We start from the raw sequence: 12381 nt of genomic DNA on the forward strand, positions 1-12381 counted from the left end.
AATATCAATAATGTATAATGCAATGTTGTAGGCATGACACATCAGGCAAGTTCTCTCAGTAACTTTACAACCAAGGCAAAGTTTTCTGAAACACTTCTTTGCCAATATAGTGGGTTCCCAGCCTTTTCTCTGCCTTGACTCTCACAAGAGATGGTTAATTTTTTCTACTGAATAAACCAAAACAATCTTACAATGTACTTACAGCAGTACACAAAGACACTAATGTAATGTAAAGTGTGACCCAGCCCTGTTTGTGTTATGGTGTGCAGGCTGTAAAGAGGCAGGTAGCCTAGTTGGACCAGTAACCGAAAGGTCGCTGGTTTGAACCCCAGAGCCAACTCTGTGGAAAATCTGTTGATGTGCCCTTGGAGTAAGGAACTTAACCCTAATTGCTCCTGTAAGTTGCTCTGGATAAGAGCATCTGCTAAATGACTCAAATGTAAATGTAGTAATCCTAGTGGGACATAAGTTACTCACTATGACCCCTGCGTTGCGTACTGCCAGGGGAAGACCCAGCAACCCAGTTCCAATGTTCCCCTTCAGCAGGTGGATGAGAGCCTGAGTAAACCTGTGGAAAACAGAGAGGGTTCGGAATAGGGGTCCACTCTGGGACCAATGTCATTTGATCTTGAATGGCATGGGAGTCAAACTCAATTCCTGATGGGCCTCAGTGTTCGCTTTCACAGACCTGCAGTACAACAACTCTATCCACTAATAGAGAATGCCTCTACGTTTCAGAATTTGGCATTTGAAGTGTTTCATGGTTGAGGTAGTTGAGAGGTGTGTTAATTTACGTGATGCCCTGGTGGCTGTTTCCCAGCTCATAGTGTCTGACAGGCAGCAGCTCAGGATCCTGGTCCTCTTCAGAGTTCTCCTCCTCCTGCCCTACTCCTCCAGGGTTCTCGATGAGGGGGGTCATCACCTCCATGTCTGGAAGGGTTAACCAGGAGGTTAGAGGTTAAGGTCAGTCACGAGTTCACAGTTTTCCTTAATCTAATGTTCCCTCCCAAATCGAGCCCTAAACACCTAGCCCCTAAGCATCTCAACAGATAGGTAATAGCTATATTTTTAACACCTTTCATGAATTAGTGTATTAGTATACAAAAGATTAAGAACACCTGCTCTTTCCATGATATAGACTGACCAAGTGAATCCAGGTGAAAGCTATGATTCCTTCTTGATGTCACTTGTTAAATCCACTGTGGCATTATTTAAGATACTCTTTGAAGAGGTAGGTTTTCAGATGTTTGGCCAAGGGGCAAAGATCAGTTATTCATTCTATTGCAATCCTATTATTTAACCTTTGAGCGGGTTCACTCATGGCAACCTCAACCTCCAGCCACACACAGGGAAAAGAGAAGAGACCATGCCTTGACTTCCTTTGCAAACAGCCTCTTCAGTCACTCTACCCATTTAAGAAACTACAATATCAACATTGTTGCTCCTACTTTCTCTGTTTACATTGACATTGAATGTCAATGGACTGTTGACATTGAAATACTACCAGCTAAATGTATTATTAGACTGACTCAATTGTAAACTATAATTATGTGCTCTCTTTGTCCTTGAGAATGTGTTCTTAACAATAAGAGCTGGTCTAACACCATGCTCAAACCGGACATGCGAGTGCGCCATAGTGCGCAAATTGATTTTGTCCCCACACACCAAACGCATACACGACACGCATGTTGAAATGTCAAAATAAACTCTGAACCAATTATATAAATTTGGAGACAGGTCGAAAAGCATTAAACGTTTATGGCAATTTAGCTAGCTTGCTGTTGCTAGCTAATTCGTCCTGGGATATAAACATTGAGTTGTTATTTTACCTGAAAGGTCCTCTACTCCGACAATTAATCCACACATAAAACGGTCAACCGAATCATTTCTAGTCATCTCTCCTCCTTCCAGGCTTTTTCTTCTTTGGACTTTATATGGCGATTGGCAACTAACTTTCATAATAAGGTGTATTACCACAACCAACCTAAATTAATCTTTCAATCACCCACGTGGGTATAACCAATGAGGAGATGGCACGTGGGTATATGCATCTAAAAGCCAATGAGGAGATGGGAGAGGCAGGACCTGCATCGCGTTCTGCGTCACAAATAAAAGCAACTTCTATTTTAGCGCCTGGCAACTGACACGCTCGTTGGCGCTTGCGAGCAGTGTGGGTGCAATGATTGAATAACGTGTACATTCACTTTGCAAAACTCGCGCACGTGACCGACCGGTGTGGTCAGCATGTAACACCATGCCCAAATCGGACGCATCACGTGCTATAGCTTTGTTAAATAAATACACATACATGTTATTCAATCATTGCACCCACACTGCTCACGCGCGTTGCCATGCTCCAACATAGAAGTTGCTTCTATTTGTGCCGCAGAACATTCTGCCTCTCCCAACTCCTCATTGGTTTTTAGAAACATATACCCACGTGCCATCTTCTCATTGTTTTTAGGAGCATATACCCACGTGGGTGATTGAAAGATGAACTGAGGTCAATTGTGGTAATGCACCTTATTATGAAAGTTAGTTGCCGATCGCCATACAAAATCCAAAGAAGAAAAAGCAGCCTGGGAAGTGAGATGCCTAGAAACGATTTGGTTAACCATTTTAAGTATGGATTAATTGTTGAAGTAGAGGACCTTGTGCATTTCAGGTCAAATAACTCAATGTTTATATCCCAGGACAGATTAGCTAACAACAAGCTAGCTAAATAGGACAAATTAGCTAGCAAATGTTTAATGCTTTGACTTGTCCACAAATTAATATGGTTCAGAGTTTGATTTGATATTTCAACCTGCGTATCATGATCACGTTTGGTGTGGGGGGGACAAAATCAATTTGCGCACATCAGGTTTGGGCATGGTGTAAGTCTGAGGCAGCAAAGAGGTGTAATTTTCTGTAAAGCATGCGAGAGGTTGTGGCTCACTCACCGTTGGAACAATTTAGAGAACACTTTAGCTGCATGTGTCAGATCTATTTAAACCACTTTAAAACCAGTCCGCTAACGTTCTTCACTAACATAGAAAGAAGAACATTGAGGTGGAAGCTCAAGGCTATAAAGACACTACATCATGGACTCTTATTTCACAGGACCCAATCTTTTTCTTTCAGCAACTGATGCTTAACGCTCAGACCAGATGCAATGCAAAGAGTTGACAAAGATGCCATGCAAAATGGTGGAAGCAGGAGTGTCAGTCAGCAAGCGTTGAATCTCGAGTATAAGTCTCTCATAATGTTATGCTAATAACTACTGGATTATTACTATCATACTAGTATTATTACTATGAAATGTCATATTGGTAGTTAATTTAATGAGTGTCTCTTAACCCCCCCCCATGTTCATTTTACCACTAGACCTATGGTCTCAGGAATCTTCTCAAGTACCCCCTTGTTGGGAACCACTACTCTAGTATCGCACCAAAAAAAAATAGGCTACTGTGAGGGAGGGAATAAATAGCACGGCTGAATCTGTTTCCACCAAAACGTGGAAATTACAGTTGTTCCCTTTAATTCCAACCCCTAAATCACAGCGTCATCATCATTCCCAGAGAGGCTAGTAGCTACCTAGCTGTTGCGAAGGCATCCTCCACCGGGCATCTGGGCAGCAGTCGACACAGACAGTCCTGTCACTGTGTGGCGATTAGCCCTGGCCAGGAAAGGGCGAGATGGGTAGGCTTGCTGTTGGTCCACTGATACGATAATATATGGAAACATCAACAATGTTATTGATTCATCTTCACAACGCTATTGACACGTTGTCATTTGGCTTGCTCGTAGTAGACACCAGCAAGCTCCGTGATATTACACATTGTAGCTAACTAAACTAATAGCAGTTTAGGCCTATCGCATAATATATTGCAACGTATCTAAACAGAACGTGCAATTCACTGGTTTTGCAATAAAAGTTGTGGGCTAAAATATGCCGTCATTGTAAGAAACGGGGTATAAATCAGTGCTATTGTTGTTCGAACGAACAGAGAAAATATAAACTTAGCCAGCTATCCAATCTGTAGCCGTACTATTATGGATACACTAACAGCGACAGCAGTGCTATCAATTTAACGTGGCTCATTGAATGATGTTAATGTCAGTTAGAGCTAGTTACATTGTAGTCTAGTCATACCCAGTGTGGGGTTCTGAATGATCCTACCAAACTGCCTCGCGGTTCAGAGTCAGGGCAATGATAACTTGCTACTTCGGTCGAAAGCTGTCAAAACCCAGACGTTCCTGTCGAGACGTCCTGTTGTTCTTTTTGGGTGGATGTTGAAATGACGGGAACACTTCCATTGAGTTTATGAATTCATAGCTGTCCTCTTTGGTTACAATTTCATTACCAGGTTGAAATTCTCCGGATTAGAAGGCGTAGAACAGCATATTTTCCTTAGCGGACGAGATGTTGAAAACGTCACACCCGCTACAATTGTCAACCCGGGAGGGGGAATCTTAAAGGAAACGTGTCCACATATTTACGATTCCTCTTGCAGTTGTCTACTTATTTCGCTTCGTGCCTGAAGTAGCCCTAATTAGAGTTGAGTTGACAGTCATCAACTCTGTGCGGTCCCTGTACAAATCTGATGACATGTGAGCTGAACGAATGCCCTGGTCCCATATTGGAACAGTGCAGTACAATAGTGCAGCTATTTTTACACACATGACCAGCCCGGTCTCATAGACTAGCCATAACATAGTAAATGCAAATCCGGGATACTCAGTGCCATATAGACCCTTTCTCTGTTTGCAAACATTGTCGCACAAGAGCGATGTGTTCAAGTTGGTGGCGTCTATTTACATGTTGCTTATAAGTGCATTTCACACTACTTTTGGTTTATAGTTGGATTTTAAAGGCTTGTATAAATGTCTTAACATGTTTGTCATCATGGCAAATCAACTGCATTATACTTTTGAAAAAAGAAACACTTAAACTTCAACCAGTAAAATGTCTCTTTGTAGCAAAAGCTAGCCAGGCTATATAGAGTGTTAGAATTCTAGCTAACAACTGTTGTATCCAAAATAGTTATTTTGCAAAGACCACAACCAAATATAATCTTAGCGACTGTTCAAGCAAGAATCAAAACATAATTGTAAGAGTATGAGAACCCCAAAAAGTTGTTTTGTTTAGAAGAAATAAAATGTAAATCTAGGCTATGATAAATGGGCGCAGATGGCAATGGCTTTCTTACTGCAGTCAAGAGTCACGCACATCTGTCAGTGTGTCGCATATGGCAAAAGGGTCTATACTAAATAGGGTGTTGAGATGTACACACAGAATAATATGAAGTTATCTGAGACTAGGTTGTAGCCCAGCAAGCAACAGGTCACACTCACACAATCTACTGTATGTACCTATATGTACCAGACCAATGTTTCCACTGTACTCAATTTGCTGCGGGGGTGCGCCACAGCAAAATCATTGCCACTATGCAACCAAAAGAATATGGAACATGGAAAAATGTTTCTGCTGAAGCGCATTGAAGATGCTAGAACATTCCACATGTACTTTTCCTCTGCAAACAAAACAAGTCATTAATAGAAAAATCAAACAATCCCATTGTATAATAGTTTATCCATTTACCTGGTCGGCTTGTTGTTGTGTTCTATGCTAGATAAATATTCCTCTATTGGAACATTCATGTTATAAGTGCCATGGGGAGGCAAACATGCATTCTGACAAGCAGTCAATGCACAACAATTCTTGCAATTGGAAAAACAGCCGTTTTAATGGCTTTTGTTAAAAGGAGAGGAATCCCAGCTTTCTATTCCTGCTTTATTTATTTATCAACTCCTAAATATGAGCGAACTGAGCCTTTTTAAACCAAGGGTTTTTAGCAGAAGAATGGTTAAGCACGAGGGGAGAGTGGGGCTAAATAGAACACTGGTCAATTGTAGGGTGACTTGGGGTACAATGCCTCTACCTTTAAATCCTTTCTTTGGAATGACTTAAATTGTGATGAGACAGATATTTTCTGTTGAGCAAGAGTATTAGAAACCATTGTTGGGGGGGGGAATTGTTACATGAAGTGGTTTCTGTGAGAAGTACAGACAGGGAACTTTTTACCACAGATGGCAAGTTACCCTAACAGCTAGGCCTACATTACATTCAGTGTTTATGCAGGTTTTTTTGGTCATAAAATTCATCAATATGATAACTAGTTAAAAGATCACGTTTGAGATCTGGCTAATGATTTTGAGTTGAGGCTCAAGAGTGGCACAGCGGTCTAAGGCTCTGCATCTTAATGCAAGAGCCGTCATTACAGTCCCTGGTTTGAATCCAGGCTTTATTACATCTGGCTGTGAATGGGAGTCCCGTAGGACGGTGCACAATTGGCCCAGCGTCGTCTGGGTTTGGCCGGGTAGGCCGTCATTTGTAAAAAATAATTTGTTCTTAACTGACTTGTCTAGTTAAATAAAGGTTACATTTTTAAAAATTAAATGCCCAATAGGGTAAATGGAGATAGGCTGAAGCATGGGGTTGAAGCATGGGGTTGCCAATTTATTTGCACTTTGCTGCATCAGTTGGGCTAAAGGTGATAATGTTTATTGCTAATAGCATACCTGATATTATGGACCATGCATTGGCCATATACTCTACATGGCCCAATAGGTTAAGATATTTTTTACAAATAATTTAACCAATGTGTTATTGGGTTAATTTCTGGAGGTGGAAGTTCTATTTTAGATGGTGTCAGCATACTTATTTCATTTCGGAGTAGAATGTCCTCTTAAAAAGTCACCTGAACTGAGCTCCTCAGTCCTATAATTTTTATGTAGAAGGACTATCTTAACAATTACCCAGACATAACAGACATATGTCTAGGGGTGTCTAGCCATCCAATCAACAGAGGGCCTGGCTAGGCATAACCACTAAAAACAAATAAACTCTAGTCCAGGGCTTAAATGACGGAAAGGGTTCTCTGCTCTAGTGGTGTAGGAGCTGCTGTCAGTTACAGTCCAAACAACTAGGGTGTCAGCTGGCAGGAAACTAGAGAGAACACCTGACTGCTAACCTAGTAGGGCACCCGGGACACCTGCATGTCTGGTGACAGGGGAGCTAAGGACAGGGGCACCATGGCCTGACTAATAACCAAATGCTCTCAGATAGACATTGAGAGGGTGTGGTGGAGTGGCTGAGTAACACTGAGTGCTACAGAGAGAGAGAAAGACAGAGGAGGACAGAGTAAGAAGGATACTGTTGTGCCCTTTTGACAACACCATGCCCGACCAAAACCTTACTATGGTAGTTTGGATATTTTCTTTTCACATTGACTTTTCTAGAATGGTTCTGTTCCTCAGGAGAGAGAAAGAGAGAGAGAGAGAGAGAGAGAGAGAGAGAGAGAGAGAGAGAGAGAGAGAGAAGAAAGAAAAACAATGACTCCTATGACCATGGTAACATCTGCTTGAGGTCACTAGCTGCACCCCTATTGGGATACACTTTAAATTAGGCTAGACCATCTCTACACTACTTTACCTGACCCTATCTGTTGGAGACAAATCCAAACTTTGTAATTAACTTCCTTGAACCGAGGCTGAAGAAACAGCCTTTTCCTAATTTCATACTCATGTCTTTTTAGCGCTCTTTGTGCAAGACCAGAAAAACTATATAATTTCTTCCTCCCGGTTCTCTCACTCGAACTGTAATTTCTCGCATCCCAAGAGCCAGACAAATTGGAGAATTTTTGGGGGGATCTTTAGGGACCCCAGACAAATTCAGCGACCTATCATGTTAGTATTTGGAATTACTTTCTGTGATGATAATGAAATTGTCATTTTCAGCCTATTGCAAGTTTAATTATAGCCTATTTCCCATGAATTAAAGGTGAAATATAATTGGACAGGTGGCTGGTGTCTGGTTCCACTTGCAGCTGGATGGTCTCATCTAGCCGGAGAATGCCCATGCACCCCTGAAATGGGACTCCAGGGTTTGATAATAATGAAGCTTCTCATTTTCGTCCTTCTTTATTTTAATTCATCTAGCTACTCCCCTCCTGTGTGATGTACACATGCCACTGGGAGAAAGTGTTTTGCTTTTCCCAAACTTCCTCTCGGTTTGTGTCTGTGGCAAAAGTGAGTTTACTCTAAGACAACACAAGTTGAGGCTAAAGTAAGTTCAACAAGTGGGCACACAACTTGAATGCTAGAGCCAAGGTAAACGTGGTCCACCAAGGTTCGAAACTTGGGTATCCTGTGTGCCACAAGATTATGTTATCCCTCTGAGCTAAACCACATACAGAACTCCATGACAGTCTGAGCCAATCCCTTTGAAGTCTGACTCAATGTAAACCCACACGAGTGCAAAGCACCAAAAAAGTAGGTTGTGTGTTGGGGGAGCGCTCGGGGTGACACACTCAGAAATATCTATTCATTTCTACTTCAAAGCAAATGAAACCTTGACAGAGGTTTACCTTCAAGGGACTGCAGGGACTATCGGTGGGAGTTATTCATATGAAAAAAATATACATTATTTGATCAATTAGGATTAAGACACAATTTCACAAGCAGCTATTAATTTCCTGAAACGGGAAAGGGCCTTCCCCAAATTGTTGCCACAAAGTTGGAAACACAGAATCGTCTAGAATGTCATTGTATGCTGTTACGTTAATATTTCCCTTCACTGGAACTAAGGGGCCTAGCCATAACCATGAAAAACAGCCCCAGACCATTATTCCTCCTCCACCAAAATTTACAGATGGCACTATGCATCTAGGCAGGTAGCGTTCTCCTGGCATCCGCCAAATCCTAGACGTTTCCACTTCACAGTAACAGCACTTACAGTTGACCAGGAAGCTCTAGCAGGGCAGAAATGTGACGAAAGGTGGCATCCTATGACGGTGCCACATTGAATGTCACTGTGCTCTTCAGTAAGGCCATTCTACTGCCAATGTTTGTTTATGGAGATTGCATGGCTGTGTGCTCGGTTTTATACACATGTCAGTAACGGGTGTGACTGAAACAGCCAAATCCACAAATTTAAAGGGGTGTTCACATACTTTTGTATATATAGTGTAAATATATCACAAGTATGTGATGTATTGTTGTCTCTACCTTCTTGCCCTTTGTGCTGTTTTCTGTGCCCAATAAGTGTTTGTACCGCTACCATGCTGTGTTGTCATGTGTTGCTGCCTTGCTATGTTGTTGTCTTTGGTCTCTCTTTATGTAATGTTGTCTCTCTTGTTGTGATGTGTGTTTTGTCCTATATTTATATTTTTTATCCCAGGAGGCATTTTGCCTTTTGGTAGGCCTTAATTGTAAATACAAATTTGTTCTTTAACCTTTATTTAACTAGGCAAGTCTGTTAAGAACACATTCTTATTTACAATTTATTTACAAACACTTTGGAGAATTTTGGAGAATAGTCCTTCGTGCCAAATATAATCAAATGCTTTTTTAAAGTCACTAAAGCAAGCAAAGATGTTCCCCTTATTAATTAGTGTGTGTAAGGTGTATATATGGTCAGTAGTGTGGTGGTGTTTATTAATTAGTGTGTGTAAGGTGTGTATATATGCTCAGTAGTGTGATGGTGTGCTGTTTTTCAGCATTTCGTTTCTGATGTTGTCTAGACCACAAGCCTTCCTTGATTTTATAGATTTGAGCTTTTCATTTAGTTCCTGTTGGATTATTGGGTCATCTAATGGATTTTAGTTGTTTTTCGTGACTGATTCAAGGATGTTCAATTTCTTTCATTTCTAATTCGTTCTGTTGTATCTTTTTGTGGGATGTTTTTCCAAATTCCTACATCTTGTATGGCTAATTATTGTGGCTTTGTCGTGCTTAAATTGTTACACATGTCCCAGAACTGATTTTGGTCAATTGCGTTTTCAATTGCATCAAGTGTCAATTGCACCTCCCAGAGCGCTAAGAACCTTGGCGTGATCCTGGACAACACCCTGTCGTTCTCAACTAACATCAAGGCGGTGGCCCGTTCCTGTAGGTTCATGCTCTACAACATCCGCAGAGTACGACCCTGCCTCACACAGGAAGCGGCGCAGGTCCTAATCCAGGCACTTGTCATCTCCCGTCTGGATTACTGCAACTCGCTGTTGGCTGGGCTCCCTGCCTGTGCCATTAAACCCCTACAACTCATCCAGAAAACGCCCCAGCCCGTCTGGTGTTCAACCTGCCCAAGTTCTCTCACGTCACCCCGCTCCTCCGCTCTCTCCACTGGCTTCCAGTTGAAGCTCGCATCCGCTACAAGACCATGGTGCTTGCCTAGCTGTGAGGGGAACGGCACCTCAATACCTCCAGGCTCTGATCAGGCCCTACACCCAAACAAGGGCACTGCGTTCATCCACCTCTGGCCTGCTCGCCTCCCTACCACTGAGGAAGTACAGTTCCCGCTCAGCCCAGTCAAAACTGTTCGCTGCTCTGGCCCCCAATGGTGGAACAAACTCCCTCACGACGCCAGGACAGCGGAGTCAATCACCACCTTCCGGAGACACCTGAAACCCCACCTCTTTTGTCAGGAATACCTAGGATAGGATAAAGTAATCCTTCTCACCCCCTTTAAAAGATTTAGATGCACTATTGTAAAGTGGCTGTTCCACTGGATGTCATAAGGTGAATGCACCAATTTGTAAGTCGCTCTGGATAAGAGCGTCTGCTAAATGACTTAAATGTAAATACAATGATGGCCTAGGAACAGTGGGTGAAACTGCCTTGTTCAGGGGCAGAATGACAGATTTTTGTCAGATTGGGGATTCGATCTAAGAACCTTTCAGTTACTGGCCCAACGCCCTAACCACTAGGCTAACTGCCACCCCTTAACTTCTTAACTGACTTGCCTAGGTAAATAAAGGTTAAATAAAATTCAAATTAAAAGACTGCAGGCATTCATGTTTCAAGAAAGGAGTGTATATATTTGGCCTGGCAAAGCGGTTTTATGCGCTGACTGAATGGAAGCTGATAATTGTGAGTTTTTTACTTTGCTGGTCTCCGGAAGAAATTACAAGTCTTCACTGTCCGAGACTGCGTCAAGACCGAATACAAATGTATCTGACATCTAGACAAGACCTGGACACTCAAAATGTGGTCTCGAGACCGAGACTGATCTGGTGTAAGTCCAGGTAGTTAACGTTCCAGTGTCAACAACCTGAAATCCCTGGTTATGAGCTGACTGAACTGAGCACCCTCTGAAACAAACAAGCTAATTATGAAACGCCACAAGTCAGTTGACCCTATAATGAACCAAATTACTCAGAGAACAACACAACCCTGCTTGTAATTAACTGATTGGGAAACAGCAGCTAGCGCTCCATGCGCATTCTGACTTTCACAGCAGAACTTACTGGTGGGATGCTGTGACATACTGTACATTCTTCAGGGGTTAATTTGCTGCTCCACAGAAGGCTATTCCTTCCTATACACCCACCCCCACTGGCACGGTCCTTCTGTGGCTCAGTTGGTAGAGCATGGCGCTTGTAACGCCAGGGTAGTGGGTTCGATTCCCGGGACCACCCATACGTAGAATGTATGCACACATGACTGTAAGTCGCTTTGGATAAAAGCGTCAGCTAAATGGCATATATTATTCTACCCTCTCCTCCTCTCATCTCCATTCCTCTGCACACAATCACACACTGCACATTAGCCATTGCTTACACAAGCTGTGTGTGTGTGCACGCGCCTACTACTTTATATGTGGGAGCATGTTTTTGGTTATTGCTAGGATGCATTGTCATCCTGTATATATTTCATTTGAATGGACTCTAGGTTAGCAGTACCATTTATAATGGCAGTTCCGAAATCGTTTGATGTCCACTCTCTCTGCCTCCCCATCTGCCTCTCTCCCCATTCTGACCTCCCCATCTGCCTCTCTCCCCATTCTGACCTCCCCATCTCCCTTCCTCCCCAATTCTGACCTCCTCCATCCATCCCCCATTCTGACCTACCCATCTCCCTCATTATGACCTCCCCATCTCCCCAATTCTGACCTCCTCCATCCATCCCCCATTCTGACCTCCTCCATCCATCCCCCATTCTGACCTACCCATCTCCCTCATTATGACCTCCCCATCTCCCCAATTCTGACCTCCCACTTTTATCTCTGTGACCCCTCACTTGATAATTGGATAACAAGTGGGCAATACATGACATCCCTATTAGTGCCTTAGATAGTGTAGTATAATCACAGCGTCATTATCAATAGCTTGACCACGCAAAAAGTTACACAATTGAATGTGGGTCATTTTTAAATGTCATAATAGGTCATGGTTAAAGGACCAGCGCAGTCAAAAAAGTGATATTCCTGTGTTTCACAGTGTACATATTTCCACACTATGAGGTTGGAATATTACTGTGAAATTGTGATAATGCACTTTTAATGTCAGGAAGCAGGGGCAGTCAGTGTTTGATAAGAACACCCAGAGTGGCTACAGG

The 12381-nt window shown here is 42.5% G+C and overlaps 1 protein-coding gene across 8 annotated transcripts in view; it reads right to left on the reverse strand.

Annotated features, from left to right (window-relative positions):
• slc36a4 (solute carrier family 36 member 4) overlaps positions 1-4612 on the reverse strand; it is a 354139-nt gene extending 349527 nt beyond the window's left edge. For 3 of the 8 annotated variants that reach the window (XM_052467977.1, XM_052467982.1, XM_052467981.1), the window contains exons 1-4: positions 4136-4611; positions 3577-3701; positions 795-930; positions 478-568 (exon numbers count right to left, since the gene is read on the reverse strand). In XM_052467977.1, coding sequence (XP_052323937.1) covers positions 478-568; positions 795-930; positions 3577-3595 — 246 coding nt within the window. In that variant the 5' untranslated portion in view covers positions 3596-3701; positions 4136-4611. Of the gene's footprint in view, positions 1-477; positions 569-794; positions 931-3576; positions 3702-4135 lie in introns of all 8 variants that reach the window. The other 5 variants (XM_052467983.1, XM_052467984.1, XM_052467980.1 and 2 more) reach the window with 4 other exon arrangements.
• Positions 4613-12381: the final 7769 nt, after the last annotated feature.

The sequence above is a fragment of the Oncorhynchus keta genome, chromosome 18 (genome assembly GCF_023373465.1).
Source record: "Oncorhynchus keta strain PuntledgeMale-10-30-2019 chromosome 18, Oket_V2, whole genome shotgun sequence".
Lineage (NCBI taxonomy): Eukaryota > Metazoa > Chordata > Actinopteri > Salmoniformes > Salmonidae > Oncorhynchus > Oncorhynchus keta.